General features: G+C 40.9%; 1 protein-coding gene across 21 annotated transcripts in view; it reads right to left on the bottom strand.

Moving 5' to 3' along the window:
• Positions 1–12,197, bottom strand: part of MTSS1 (MTSS I-BAR domain containing 1) — a 125,545-nt gene that overhangs the window by 19,597 nt on the left and 93,751 nt on the right. For 13 of the 21 annotated variants that reach the window (XM_014255294.2, XM_088064286.1, XM_088064278.1 and 10 more), the window contains 3 exons: positions 11,710–11,784; positions 5,910–5,921; positions 625–782 (listed from right to left, as the gene is read on the bottom strand). In XM_014255294.2, coding sequence (XP_014110769.1) covers positions 625–782; positions 5,910–5,921; positions 11,710–11,784 — 245 coding nt within the window. The remainder of the gene's footprint in view (positions 1–624; positions 783–5,909; positions 5,922–11,709; positions 11,785–12,197) is intronic. The other 8 variants (XM_088064301.1, XM_088064294.1, XM_014255323.2 and 5 more) reach the window with 1 other exon arrangement.

Below are 12,197 nucleotides of genomic sequence, written 5' to 3'. Positions count from 1 at the left end.
TGTAAACAAGCACTGGGAACATTTTCCCAGTATGCTGGTGACCCTTCAGAAATGCGCCTCACTTGCGCAAAGCCATGAACAATTCCTTGTCAGGCTTCAGACTACCTGAGAGGATGAACATTTACTCAAACCTTTCCAATGAACTGAAAAACTGTCATGTAGAAGAAAAGGAGCTATCAGAAAACTGCATGGAAGCAGCCTGCAATTCGTCAGATAATGTCATTATATACACAGGGGAGGTCTTGAAACATTTATCAGTCCTAGCACTGGAGTAGGAGTAAGGAGGATTTTTATTAAAATGTGATGTTAAGAAGGAAAGCAGTGGAAAAAATTGCATTTGCAATGTCTCAGGCTGGAATGCATAAAGAACACAAACCAACTTCAGTCTTTGTGCTCATCATTTACCCACCAGTCACCTTAAAGATATTCAGTGTTTTCCATTGCTGAATTACTCCAAACGCCTACAAGAAAGGTCCCAACTCTCACCACTTGCTAGACAGAGATATAGGCTGGATTTTGGCTCTAGAAATGAATTCCTAAGACATAACGAGATACTCTCTTCAGAGGCTTCTGGCCACTTATCTAATCTGTGAATTGCACTGACTGAAAACGAAGAGCTCTTACGATCACAGGGCGCAGCATCGAGATGAAAGCACAGAATCGACCGCGCTCCTCGATCAGAGCCTTTCTGACAGCTTGCTTCTCGGTCTCCTCAAGCAGCAGGTACTTATCATTGACATCTTGTAAAGCACTATCCAGCTGGGGCTGAATGTCACCCCGTCCTGTATGCAGGAAACAATCAAGAGCACATATTGTCAAAACAGTGCCTCTCCAGAGAAGATAACATTATTTTCAGCCAGCACTGCTGCTGGATTGTGCTTTTGTAATTCAAATATCAACCAGCATTTTCCTTTAATTCTGATTAGCAAGGATATTTCCCTCCCCCAATTAAACCAAGCATTTCAAAGCATTTATTTTTTCCCCTTTTGCACAGAATAGCTCAATTCAAAAGGTTTCACAAGCCAAAGACAGCATTTTAAATAAGGACTTTATCAGAGTATTAGCTGTAGAAACTCTTCACATCATCCTCACTGAAAACCAACATCTTACTACCTGGGAGAGTATAAATCACTAGACCAGGTGTACTCCTCCTCCTTGCATTTGTGCTTAATAAGGTCCTAGTGAGAATTTTGTGGAGCCACTAAAGGAATCAATCAGTCTCCTACACAAAATGCTACTGTGGACATGTTACTGATCATTCGACTACTGGGTTCAAGTACTCTGCACAAACCAACTGCTGAAACGATTTTCTTCATTCCTGAGTCCAAACTAAACCAAACCTTTCAACATAGGTTATAGGTTATATCTGACATATATGTCCAATATATGTCAATGGATATAATAAAATTCCAATGTTTTTCAATTTAAAAGCTTCACCATGTTAATTAGTCAACTAATAATACCAAAACTTTCTGTGACAGTAAGTACTTTATTCTGTGCTGACTGCTTACACTGCATCATGCCAAAAAAATATTCCTCTAGGAATTAAGAGCTATTGCTTAGATATATTATAACTAATAAGGTTGCTTTTGCAAGATGTTTTCATGCAGCTTACACACCTAAATATTTCAAAGGATCTCATTTGTATAAATTTGTTGCAAATCTCCCAGAAAGGTCATCACATGCAATTTAACTACCAGGAAGGTAACACTGAAAAGATGGTGGGTGAGTTACAAGCAGCTACCCAAAATCAATTTTTTGGGTGATAACTTTTCTGTACAGAGGATTTAAAGCTATGACCAAGAGGAAAAAAGTCTCTTCATGTGTGTAGCACACAATGCAGATGACTCAGTGTCAGGCTTACAAAGGAAAAACCTTTGCCTTACTATTACATGTTTTTCCCTTATACTCCAGAGCAAGGCAAAACCATCAGCCTCCCTGCACTGATACACAGCCAGAGCTGCAGGAAAAGAGAGCAGCAATAGAAGCAAAGAGAATCACACTGGCTTAGGGGAATTACAGGCTGGATAAATCCAAATCTCCTCTGTACAGAGTTAGACATAGTCCAGATAAAATGCACTGACACCCACATGCAGAGCTCTGCAATGGATCCTGGAAGAATCACATGCTGTGCAACATGGACACGGCCACCACCAAGGCCACCTGGTACCAAACTTTCAGCACTGTCTGATCCTGCAGATCAGTCTGGCTGCTCTAATGTGGTCGTAAAACTGTTTTGGAAGTAAATAAACTTTAAGAACAGAGTCTAATGTTTCTCTGTTCCCTCCATCAAAATCAGCATCTACCAGATACAGGCTATAGCACAGTTTTGGGTACCTCCCTGAAGGTCCTGTGCCTTTTTGTCTGTCACACTCAGGACACAAACTGGGCCTTCTTGCTTCAAGACCATTCTGTACATTTTAGCCCCCCCCATATTCTGCCATCAGATGCAGTGGTTAAACATTTCATACTTCTCTGGAATTGTTTCTTTAGGAAACAGAAACTTGCATCATTGCTCATGCCCTTTTTGAGTGCTGCTTGGAATTATAGTGGGTAAAATAACCACCTCTTGTTCAAGCCTACATACTGGCTCACTACCATGGAGGCACCAAATGCAAAATATATTAGCTGCAAACTAAATCAAACACTCAGTAGTTCAGCTCTGCAGAGCTGCTATAAACATTCAGCTGCACCACCAAAATCATGCATATAATACAAATCCTTGTTAAATGCATTTGCCTATGCAGTAAGAACACACACACTTAAAAAGCAACTGGACACCATTGCCAAAGTGGGTTCAATTATAGTGAATTTTGGTACTTTCTGTGGACCTCAGAGTAGGACCAGAGGAACAAGAGCAGCCAAAACCTGGGGCAAGGATAAACCTCATTTGCACCTGTATAATTCACTCAAGTGAACAAAGTTGTTAGGATAATGTTCAGGCTGGTATTTTAAGCCTTTGGTCAAAGCATGTGTAATACTGCACCATTCTCCAACTTCCTCTGTACCTCTACAGAATTCCCATTTTATTTCTTCCAGTGAGTCAGTATAGTAACTGAGACCAGTTCTCACCAGCATTTTCACAGACACATTTTTATGCTCAGGGGCATTTGGGCAGTCTATGAAAACACAGAAGCTGTCTCAGGTATAATCCAGAGCAGGAAACATGCTTAGGTGAATCATTCAGATGAGGCTCTGAAGCCAGATGTTTACAGATGAATACAGCTCTCTCCTGGTGACTTCTCGTAACTCATCTTTTCGGAGGAGGAAAGCTTTATCAACATCCTTTGAAAGCTCCACAATGCAGACATCAATCTAGCAGTCTTTTGAAAGCAGGCATAGCTCTTCCCACTCCCTGAATCGCCAGCTGCACTCAGCTTAGGAAAATTGAGGGGTGAGATCTCTGCCTAATTGAACCAGTTTCCTTTGCTAAGCAGAGCAGAGCACATCCCCACAGCAGCACTCCTACACCCAGAGAACACCAAAGGTGTGAGGGCCAACTGCTGACCACCTCTGCTCCTCAGACACCTTGGGTCTCCACTGATTTCAGTCTGCTACTTATCTCAGAAGCGAGTATTGACCACTGGAGAGCAATGCAGTTCTTTTCCCCCTTGAATGACAAGGAGAAGGTTAATTGGCCAAGGCAGTATTTTTGATGATTGCAGTATTTTTGTTGTGGTCACAAGGCACACTTTCATAAGGAACACCAGCAAGTGATTATTTCCTTCAGCCCACATTCTCTGGCCTTTAGGTTATGCATTCCAAAACACTTCCAACCAACACAACTACCACAATGACATAAGATAATTCCAGAACAGTTTATCATGCAGTAGCTGTAAAAGTACACCTGGAAGGACACTCCTACCCCAGCTGCAGGCAGGTTTGAGTGACCCACCACAGCAATCAGCAACAGCAATGGTCAAAAGCATCCAATGTAGGCACAGGTTGCTGGTCTGCAACCAGCCTGACACGAACGGGAGGGAGGGATGGTTCTGAAGAGCATATCCGGCTGCACCCAGAAGAACAAGTCAACAACTTGAACACTGAGGAGGAATTCAAATCCAGCCTTTCTGAAAGTGGATCTCTGGTGATGCAGAGAGGAGCAGAAATGCAAGACCAGAAGTTGAGGACTGAATTCTCCAACAACACCATGCTCCAACAGCCTGGTGACCTGTGGCTGGACACAGGCAAGTGATAGCTAATCATATGCAGGGAGCTGAACTGCTTCTTATCAAAAGTAACATGGCTCTGCTGCTACTTCAAGGACAGTCTCAATATGCTACCCTCACAGCAGGTGCTTTACATCATTATCACAACATGCAAGGGCTTTAAAGGACCAACATGCAACAGAACTTGCATTTTACAGTGTTTTGTGTGAATCCTGGCTGAAAGCCTCATGCAATTTCTTAAATAATTATTGTACAAAAAGAACTTTAATGAAGGAAAAGTATTAGGGAAAAAGGAAAAGGCAAATCTAATTTTCAACCCAGTTTCATGCCTACATTTTATAAGACAACTTAAACTAGCAAAACTCTCAGCAACACCAAAGTAGAACAATTTTTAAATTCTCTATGTGCAAGTTGGACTGCTAAATTTTAATGCCATTATTGACAATGCAATGCAGCAAATATTGGTGAAATGACTATTTTCCATGTCTTCATGTAAAAACTGTTCCCTTCCACTTTTTTAACCATCTGCACAGAACTTGAATATTCAATACTGGACACTTTGACAGAGCAGCAGAATTTACATGGTATGAGGCAATGATGAGTACACCTCTACTTGTACAAACCAAAGTCAGTCATTCCCAAACCACCTTCTTTACAAGAGCACACCTGCTCCAGCTGCCAGAATGAACACCTCCTTTAAGTTCTGCACAATAAAGCCAACAAATCAACTAATACAGTGCTGAGAACAGAAGAATTCTGCCATCATTTATGGAAAGGTGAAAAACCTCATGACTGGGATTAACCTCAGACTCCTTCAGAAATCAAATCCGAGTCTTTCTGTCGGCTACTGGAGATATGAGTCAGCTGCTCATGTTCAAAAGTGCAAAGTTTTGCCTTAACAGAAAAGCTACAAGTTGCCAAATGACATTTCTAGATTGAATTACAAACCAGGAAAACCACAATGTGTGGTTTCAAAAATGGGGACAAGCAGCAGGCTCAACAAGGCCCAGCTCCAGGAGTGGAGGCGTCTTGTTTGAGAGCTTGCTGATTTAATCAATCCAGGCTTCTCCCAAAGGCAACACCTACATCACATTACACTTACAAGTGCAGGTATAAGTACTTTGCTCAGATTCAGAAACACCATGCTTCATTCACAATGGGATCTCAAGGCAGCTACTTGAAATTTGCAAAACAGCTGAAACAGCACCCCAATTTAAACATATTTGAGATGTGATCAGGCAACAGGAGACAATTGTGATGCTGAATTCCAACCCTTTCCCAAGCGTGAAGTAAATATAGTGATTTCTTATCTATCGGGTAAGAAAGATGCATGCGATTTTCAGAAAAAAGGGAATTTGGATCACAGGTTACAAAGACCAACATTAAGGACTTTAGGCTCTAGACTTTAAAAGTCATATTAACAACCAGATACTCAATTATTTGAACATCACCTTGATGACATGTCTATTCCATTTAACTTCTCTCCCAGCTGTGACAAGATTTATCTGTCCATGTTAATCCCTTTCTAAAATAAACCAGAGGTTTTCTTCTTTTACAGTGTTCCAATTAGATGCCAAAAGAAAATAAATCAAAAGATCATTTGTTCATTAAGATTAGGCAATATTTTAGTTGCATTAGAAATTAAAGTCTAGGCAGTTAGTGGAGACCAGACACCATAAAGAGGCCACAGCAAGGGCTACAATAACCAGCCACCAGGGTCACAGCATGGCACAGACTTACCCAGAGCCTCAGCTGTCAGGCAGGTGCGCATGGTGAGAAATTGCAGGACACAAAATTGACACAGAAAGGAAAATAAAAAAAGTCAAACTGGTATTCCAGCATTCCTAGAATTCAGACATTATCATAAGCGCCAAGACAAGAGAGTGAGCAGTTTGGACTACACTATTTTGACTTCTTCCATTGCTGGTAAAGACAAATGCATCAGTTTTGCATCCCGGTGAGCTGCTGCAAATTAAACCCCTGGTTATTTACCACAGTTTTATTTTACGATACTTAAACCAGTTTAGGCTCTTCAGTGAGAACATGTAAACCTGTGCTTCAGAGAAAGTGAACCACACGGATAACCAGACCCTGGTCAAGGGGCACAAAGCTCATCCCCTCGCAGGGAAGAGGGAACTCATACCTGCAGAGCTCTGGGCAAGCACTGCGTGAGTAACCACAGCACTTTTTGATGTTCTCTACTGCAATTACATTAACAGATTGTTAGTTAAATGAAAACCTAATTGCTGATGCAATGTGGAAGAACATCAAAAAGATAAACTATGGTATGTGTATTTTAATTTAAAAACTTTATATAATAAAATTTTGTAATAAAATTGGCTTCCTATCAAAAGGAGGGGAACTATCACGAGGCCTTCAAAACCCAAGGAACCAAAGTAAATTGAAGAAATGTCTTCAGTCACTGATTTAGCAACATGTCTTCACTGCATTTTTGTAAAGGAGAGCTCACATTGTAAGCTGGCAGGGAAAAAAACCCCAAAACATCAAAACACACCAAAAAACCCTAAAGGCACCATGGTCTCATCCAGACAGGATTTTTTTTCCTGCAACAGATAAGGCTAATTTGCTCATTAGCTTCCCTCCTTCTGAGCTGCATCTTATTGACTCCAAAGTTTTGGCTCTCCAGTCATGGTGCCACACTTGATCAATTTAGAAGAATGAGGCTCCCTCCTGGTGGAGGAAGGCTCTGTCCAGGAATTCTCCCTCCCCAGCCTGCCACTCCAGATGGGGCAAATGCCATGTACAGAAAGAGTACAAAGTACTTGAATGAGAAGGTCAGCACTTGCTTTAAGAACTGAGACATTCTTCAGTTATAATTGCATTGAAGAGCTTTATGCTTTTTAGTTTAGAGTGACAGGCTTTGCACAACCATCCTTAAGAGCAGTGTAACAATATTACTAAGACCAGAGGATAACACAAAAATAGCTGAAAAGGCTCTAAAACAAAAAGAGGTCATCTTTCCTAACCAGGAGGAGAAAAAAAAGCACTTTTGGCAGTATTACAGGAAATTAATAATCATGTTCAGTAAATTAAAAATCATGTTCTAGTCATTGAATTTCATTAGAATCACAGGATACTTTCCAAAACTGCTGCATACTCAAAAGGAGAGACTGTCAATTTGGATACTCAGCATTGATGGGATACAAGAAGAAATGTTGTACTGAATGTTATGGGAATTCTGCAGAAACTTCTACATATCTTGCAGATAAAACTCAGTTTTCTTATTAACATGTGTTATATTATTGGGAGTGTTACATCCAACAACTTTTTACATATCCACTTGGATTTAAACATTTTCCTCAAAACTAACATACACCGACATGAAGAACCTGCAAATGAAACCTACCAGTCATGTTATGGGCAGAAAGGAAACCTGTCTATTTATTCATTAATAGCCAAACTGAAATACAGAAAATAGACCAAACATGCACTCCAGATTTTACACATACATTCAGATATATTTTAATTTAATCACTTGATCGTTTTTTCTTCAAGAATCATGCATTTTGTTAACCTACCCAAACAGTTACATGCAGAGGCACAGCTGCTGACTCTCCTGATTCAATATAGCATCAACAGCTTCTAGCAGCTATGGATCCACTTACAAGGCCCTGACTCAGCAGAAACCTAAGCATGAAATTTATTTTAAGTATATGCATAATTATTCTGCTGACTCAGGTCAGCTGGGCAGACTTCTGATGGCCAATGTTTTTCTGAAAACGAAGAGCAATTTAGAAGATGTCTGCAATTCCATGCACTACAAAACTTCATCTCTTCAGGCAAGAGCTACATGTCAACACTGGGGTGGGCAACAAGCCCTAGGGGCCTCTTCCCCATGGGAACAAGGGTGTAAGGAAAACGATGAACCTTGAAGATCACCTTGACACCCTTGGGGACTTGCATGGATCTCGGAGGTGCACCAGGATCCTCTTTAAGAATACACAGATTTAGCTTCAGGTGGATATTTTTTTTGTGTAAAGATAACAAATAGAGTGAAAATTTTCTCTGTGAGGTCATCTGAAATGCAAGACCTTCATTTTGCCATTGTGTCACTTTACTAAGAATATCCTAGCAAACTTCCAGAAAGGGACCCTGGACTTCCTTTTGTTTTGTTTGGAAAGCTTGGTGTTTTCCCCATCACTTCAAGCTTTGGAAACACCCTTATTGCAATTAACAGACTTACTCTGCAAACATAGTTTCTAATACACGATCTTCAGGCCCAGCCTGAACTTTCAACTCGGCCACGTGGAAGGAGAACAAACAAACCACGCACAAGCCATGGAACAGGCAGACCCCCATGGATTCGGCCCCTCAGAGCTACAGCAGGGAGCCCAACCTGCACCACTCCTGCCAGGACAAGCCACAAAGCCCATGACCCTCCTTCCTAAACGTCCTTGGGGTGCAGACAAGGAGCAAGGAGCTGCTGTGCATGCTGCAGCATCAGCTGTGAGAGAGCCTCTGCAGCCCAGCATGTCAGGGCCAGGGGACACCACTGCCATGACATGAATGAGGACAGGAGAGGGTTATATTTGAGCTCCTCCATCTGGAGCTGCCCAAAGCAGAAAAAAAAACACTTTCCCATAATGTCAGATGGGAAATAGCAGAATAAGCTTAAAGGACCTTTTTAGTAGCATGTGCAGTATTAAAGCAAATCCAGAATTCAGCAAACAACCTGCTTGCCCACAGGTGATCATAAAGTTAATTCAAAAGTATTCTTACAAGTGCTAGGAAGGGAATAAATTGGTTGTTTTAGAGTTCCCATAGGTGAGTCAGTAACTTTACAGAAAAATCAAAGGGACAGGTCCTGCTTGAGGAAGAACACAACAAAAAAAATAAGTCTGAAAAACAGAGAAACAGGAGAGTTGAAGACACAGGAAGACATTCATGCACTCAGCCTCATGCCTGCCAGCATAGGTTTGCCATAGTTCAAACCTCATTTGTGTCCTAAAGCAGAATCACTTCTGCAGCTTTATCATGTTACACAATAAGCCCCTTCTTGATTTTTTATCCCTCGGTAGTAGCAAGAGCAATACACTTCACCACACAGAACATTGAACAGATATGTCAAGATGGGTACATACAAAAACATGTTCACATCAACATTTGACACTGCAGTCAGATCAAACATTTGACATTGCAGTCAGACCAAAGCTTTATTTCCTCATGACAGGGATCAAAACAAAGAAGAGGGGGAAATGCATCTTCTGTTTTTTTTCTTCTACATTTAAGCGTTGTAGATAACTTGCAAGAAGGCAGGGAGAACTTCCTCTAATCCTGTCTACTTGTGCTGGGGCCAACAGCTTTGGGCATTTACACTCACAGCCATATGAGCCAAGGCCTCCCTACATCTCTCCAGGGGCCACAGGAACAACTCTCAGATTCTCAAAAATATTGCAGCTCCTCCTTTTCCCTGTATTGGCTACCTGTGAGTCCTCAGCTCTTCCACCTGCTCCATACACTCAAACATCTCCTGACTCTTATTGGTTTTGTACTCTGGAGCAAACACCATGAATCTGACAGCAGTTCCAAGGGCAACAGCAAAGAAATACAGCAACTTCACCACAACTCCAAAAGAACATCACAACAGCAAAATTAAGCAAGGGCATTAGATTAATTAAAAAAAACCCAACCAAACAAACTAACAAAAAAACCAACCAAACAAAAAAACCCCAAAACCAAAACTTCAATCACATCATGGCTGCTATAACAAAAATGGCAAAATGAGGCCTGTTCAACTCCTTGCTCAAAGATGTTCAATCCTGAAGGATTACAAAACACCACTTTCCTGACTCTCATCATGAGACTTGGCTCATATTTGAGGAGGGGGATATGAAACCAGAAAATCCAAGGACTAAGTCTGCTTGCTTTAACCACTGCTGACAGATGCAGTATGAGAACAGTGGGTTGGTTTTTTTCCAGCAGCTTTTAAGTACTTCTCCTTCCTCTTCACACTTTACAGAAAACAATGTCTCCTTCAATATTGCACACTGATTTATTGAACACTCAAAAGCAGGATAAAGTGGAGATGGAGCCAGACAGCTGCCAATCCACAGAAACAGGCTCAAAAAATGGCTCCTTCTTCACAGATCCCAGACATTCACCCAACCATCCCAGGCTTTTATGTTTTTGTCAGTGTCTACCAACCATACACTGATGGGTTGTTTGAACCACACAAGGACAAGAAGAAGTAAGACCAGAAAGGCAGAGGGAAGACAGGAGGAGACATGGAAGGAATATCACAAAGTCTCTAAAGCTGTTGGTCTGAAGTCGGACATTCCATCACACAAAATGAGAAACATGTTTTAGCATCACCCAAAAATAAAATCTCATCTCAAAAAGTCATGTTCCCCTAACAATCACCATTCTGATTTGGAACACTGACAAACAGACACACAGAACCTACTGAGCTAAGCTCCTTTTTGCTGGCTTTCATCTCTCCTTTCCTTATCTCTTACATAAAGTCAGCTAACATTCAAGAGCAGTCTTCCAGTCATCTGGCTTTCTACCAGTGTAATTATTGACTCACCTATATGGAAGGACAGTTAAGAGACAGCTCACCTGTTCGGGGTAACACAAAATTTTAAAATTTCAAGAAACTCCCCACCACAGCATTTATTTTGCTTGTCCCTAGGTTCACAGTTTTTAGGCAGGAGGGGAAGGACAAGTTTCAACCTGCAGACTGAGAGCTGCTGAAAGCACATTTCAGACCCAGCTGAGAAGATCTCAGTGCAGAAAAAAGAACCAGGAAGTCTTCTGTACAAGCTCCCTATCATTGCTCCAAAGCCTGGTGGGGTTTGCACTTGGCCAAGTAAAACCCTTAGTGATGGCAATGCTGCAGCTAGCAGTGCTGCTTGTTTCCATCAAAAGAGTGATGAAACCCCTGTGACAAGGTGGTGGTGGGAGAGCAACAGGAGCATGAGATACAGCTGCTAAAAAAGACAAACTGCCTATCAGGAAAATTCCCATTTTCTTCTCATTCATCCTTAGTTTTCTATGATTTCCAAGTGCCCTTCCCCCCTGAAAACAACCCATGCCACCATCTCACAGTCTGACCAATAAAATAAGGTTTAGGAGATTACTGGCTGTTAAAAAAAAGAAGAGGAAAAGTAGAAGAAAGGAAGAACAGTGAGAAATGTTAATAGTTAGGGAACATTTACATAATGGCTTTTTTATATTATTCCAAAAGATTCTAGAAAATTTTATGGGTATCTGCACAAGTTAAAAAATACTGTTAAAAGTATCAGTGTTGCTAAAAAGAAAAAGTTAACAGTAAGGGCTCTATTTTAAAACATGATTGACTTTGCACAAACAGCTTTAAGGCTTTTGTATAAGAACATTAGACAGCAGCTTCAGAATATGATTTAAATGACACATAGTAATTGTATCCTGGTAGTCAAGTAGGTACCAGGAATAGATTAGAGGGACAGGATTATTACAGTAGAAAGTCCTATTGCTGTTCAATCTTTGTCAGTGAGCACAGCTCAGAAGGCTCTTTACAGTACAGTATGAAGCAAGTTACCTTTCTTTGCTTTCTTCTGTAGCTTCAGTGTATCAGACGATTTCTTTTTTATCTCTTGGCGGGCTTTTTTGTATTCTAAAAAACACACACAATCCCCATTATCAATATAATCAATGTCAAAATGAATGTTCTTCACAGAAAAGGCTACATTTAAAGACATTAGACTACAAACTTTTAGAGAACAGCTACTGTTAAACAAAGCAGCTTAGAGCTCACATTTTGTAAAGCCTATAGATTTGGCTTAATATAACATTTTAGGATGTGAGCACATTCACATACCAAAATCTTTCCTAAGTAAACAAAGCCTTTACAGAAATAACAACTGAGAACACAGTACAAAATTAGAGCGCTTTTCATTTCATCCCCTCTCAGGAATGGAAAACAGAGATGCTAAACAGGGTGCTAAAACTCTGCCCAAGGAAGGGTCACATTGCCAGCTCCTTCTGATTAAGTGGAGCACACTACACTTGTCCTCATTCTCAGATGAG

This window comes from Pseudopodoces humilis, chromosome 1, assembly GCF_049639895.1.
Source record: "Pseudopodoces humilis isolate 2021_Gansu_Grassland_sample_001 chromosome 1, ASM4963989v1, whole genome shotgun sequence".
In the NCBI taxonomy this organism is placed as follows: Eukaryota; Metazoa; Chordata; class Aves; order Passeriformes; family Paridae; genus Pseudopodoces; species Pseudopodoces humilis.
The sequence above is the reverse complement of the archived record's forward strand: the minus strand, read 5'-3'. Positions and strand labels throughout refer to the sequence as shown.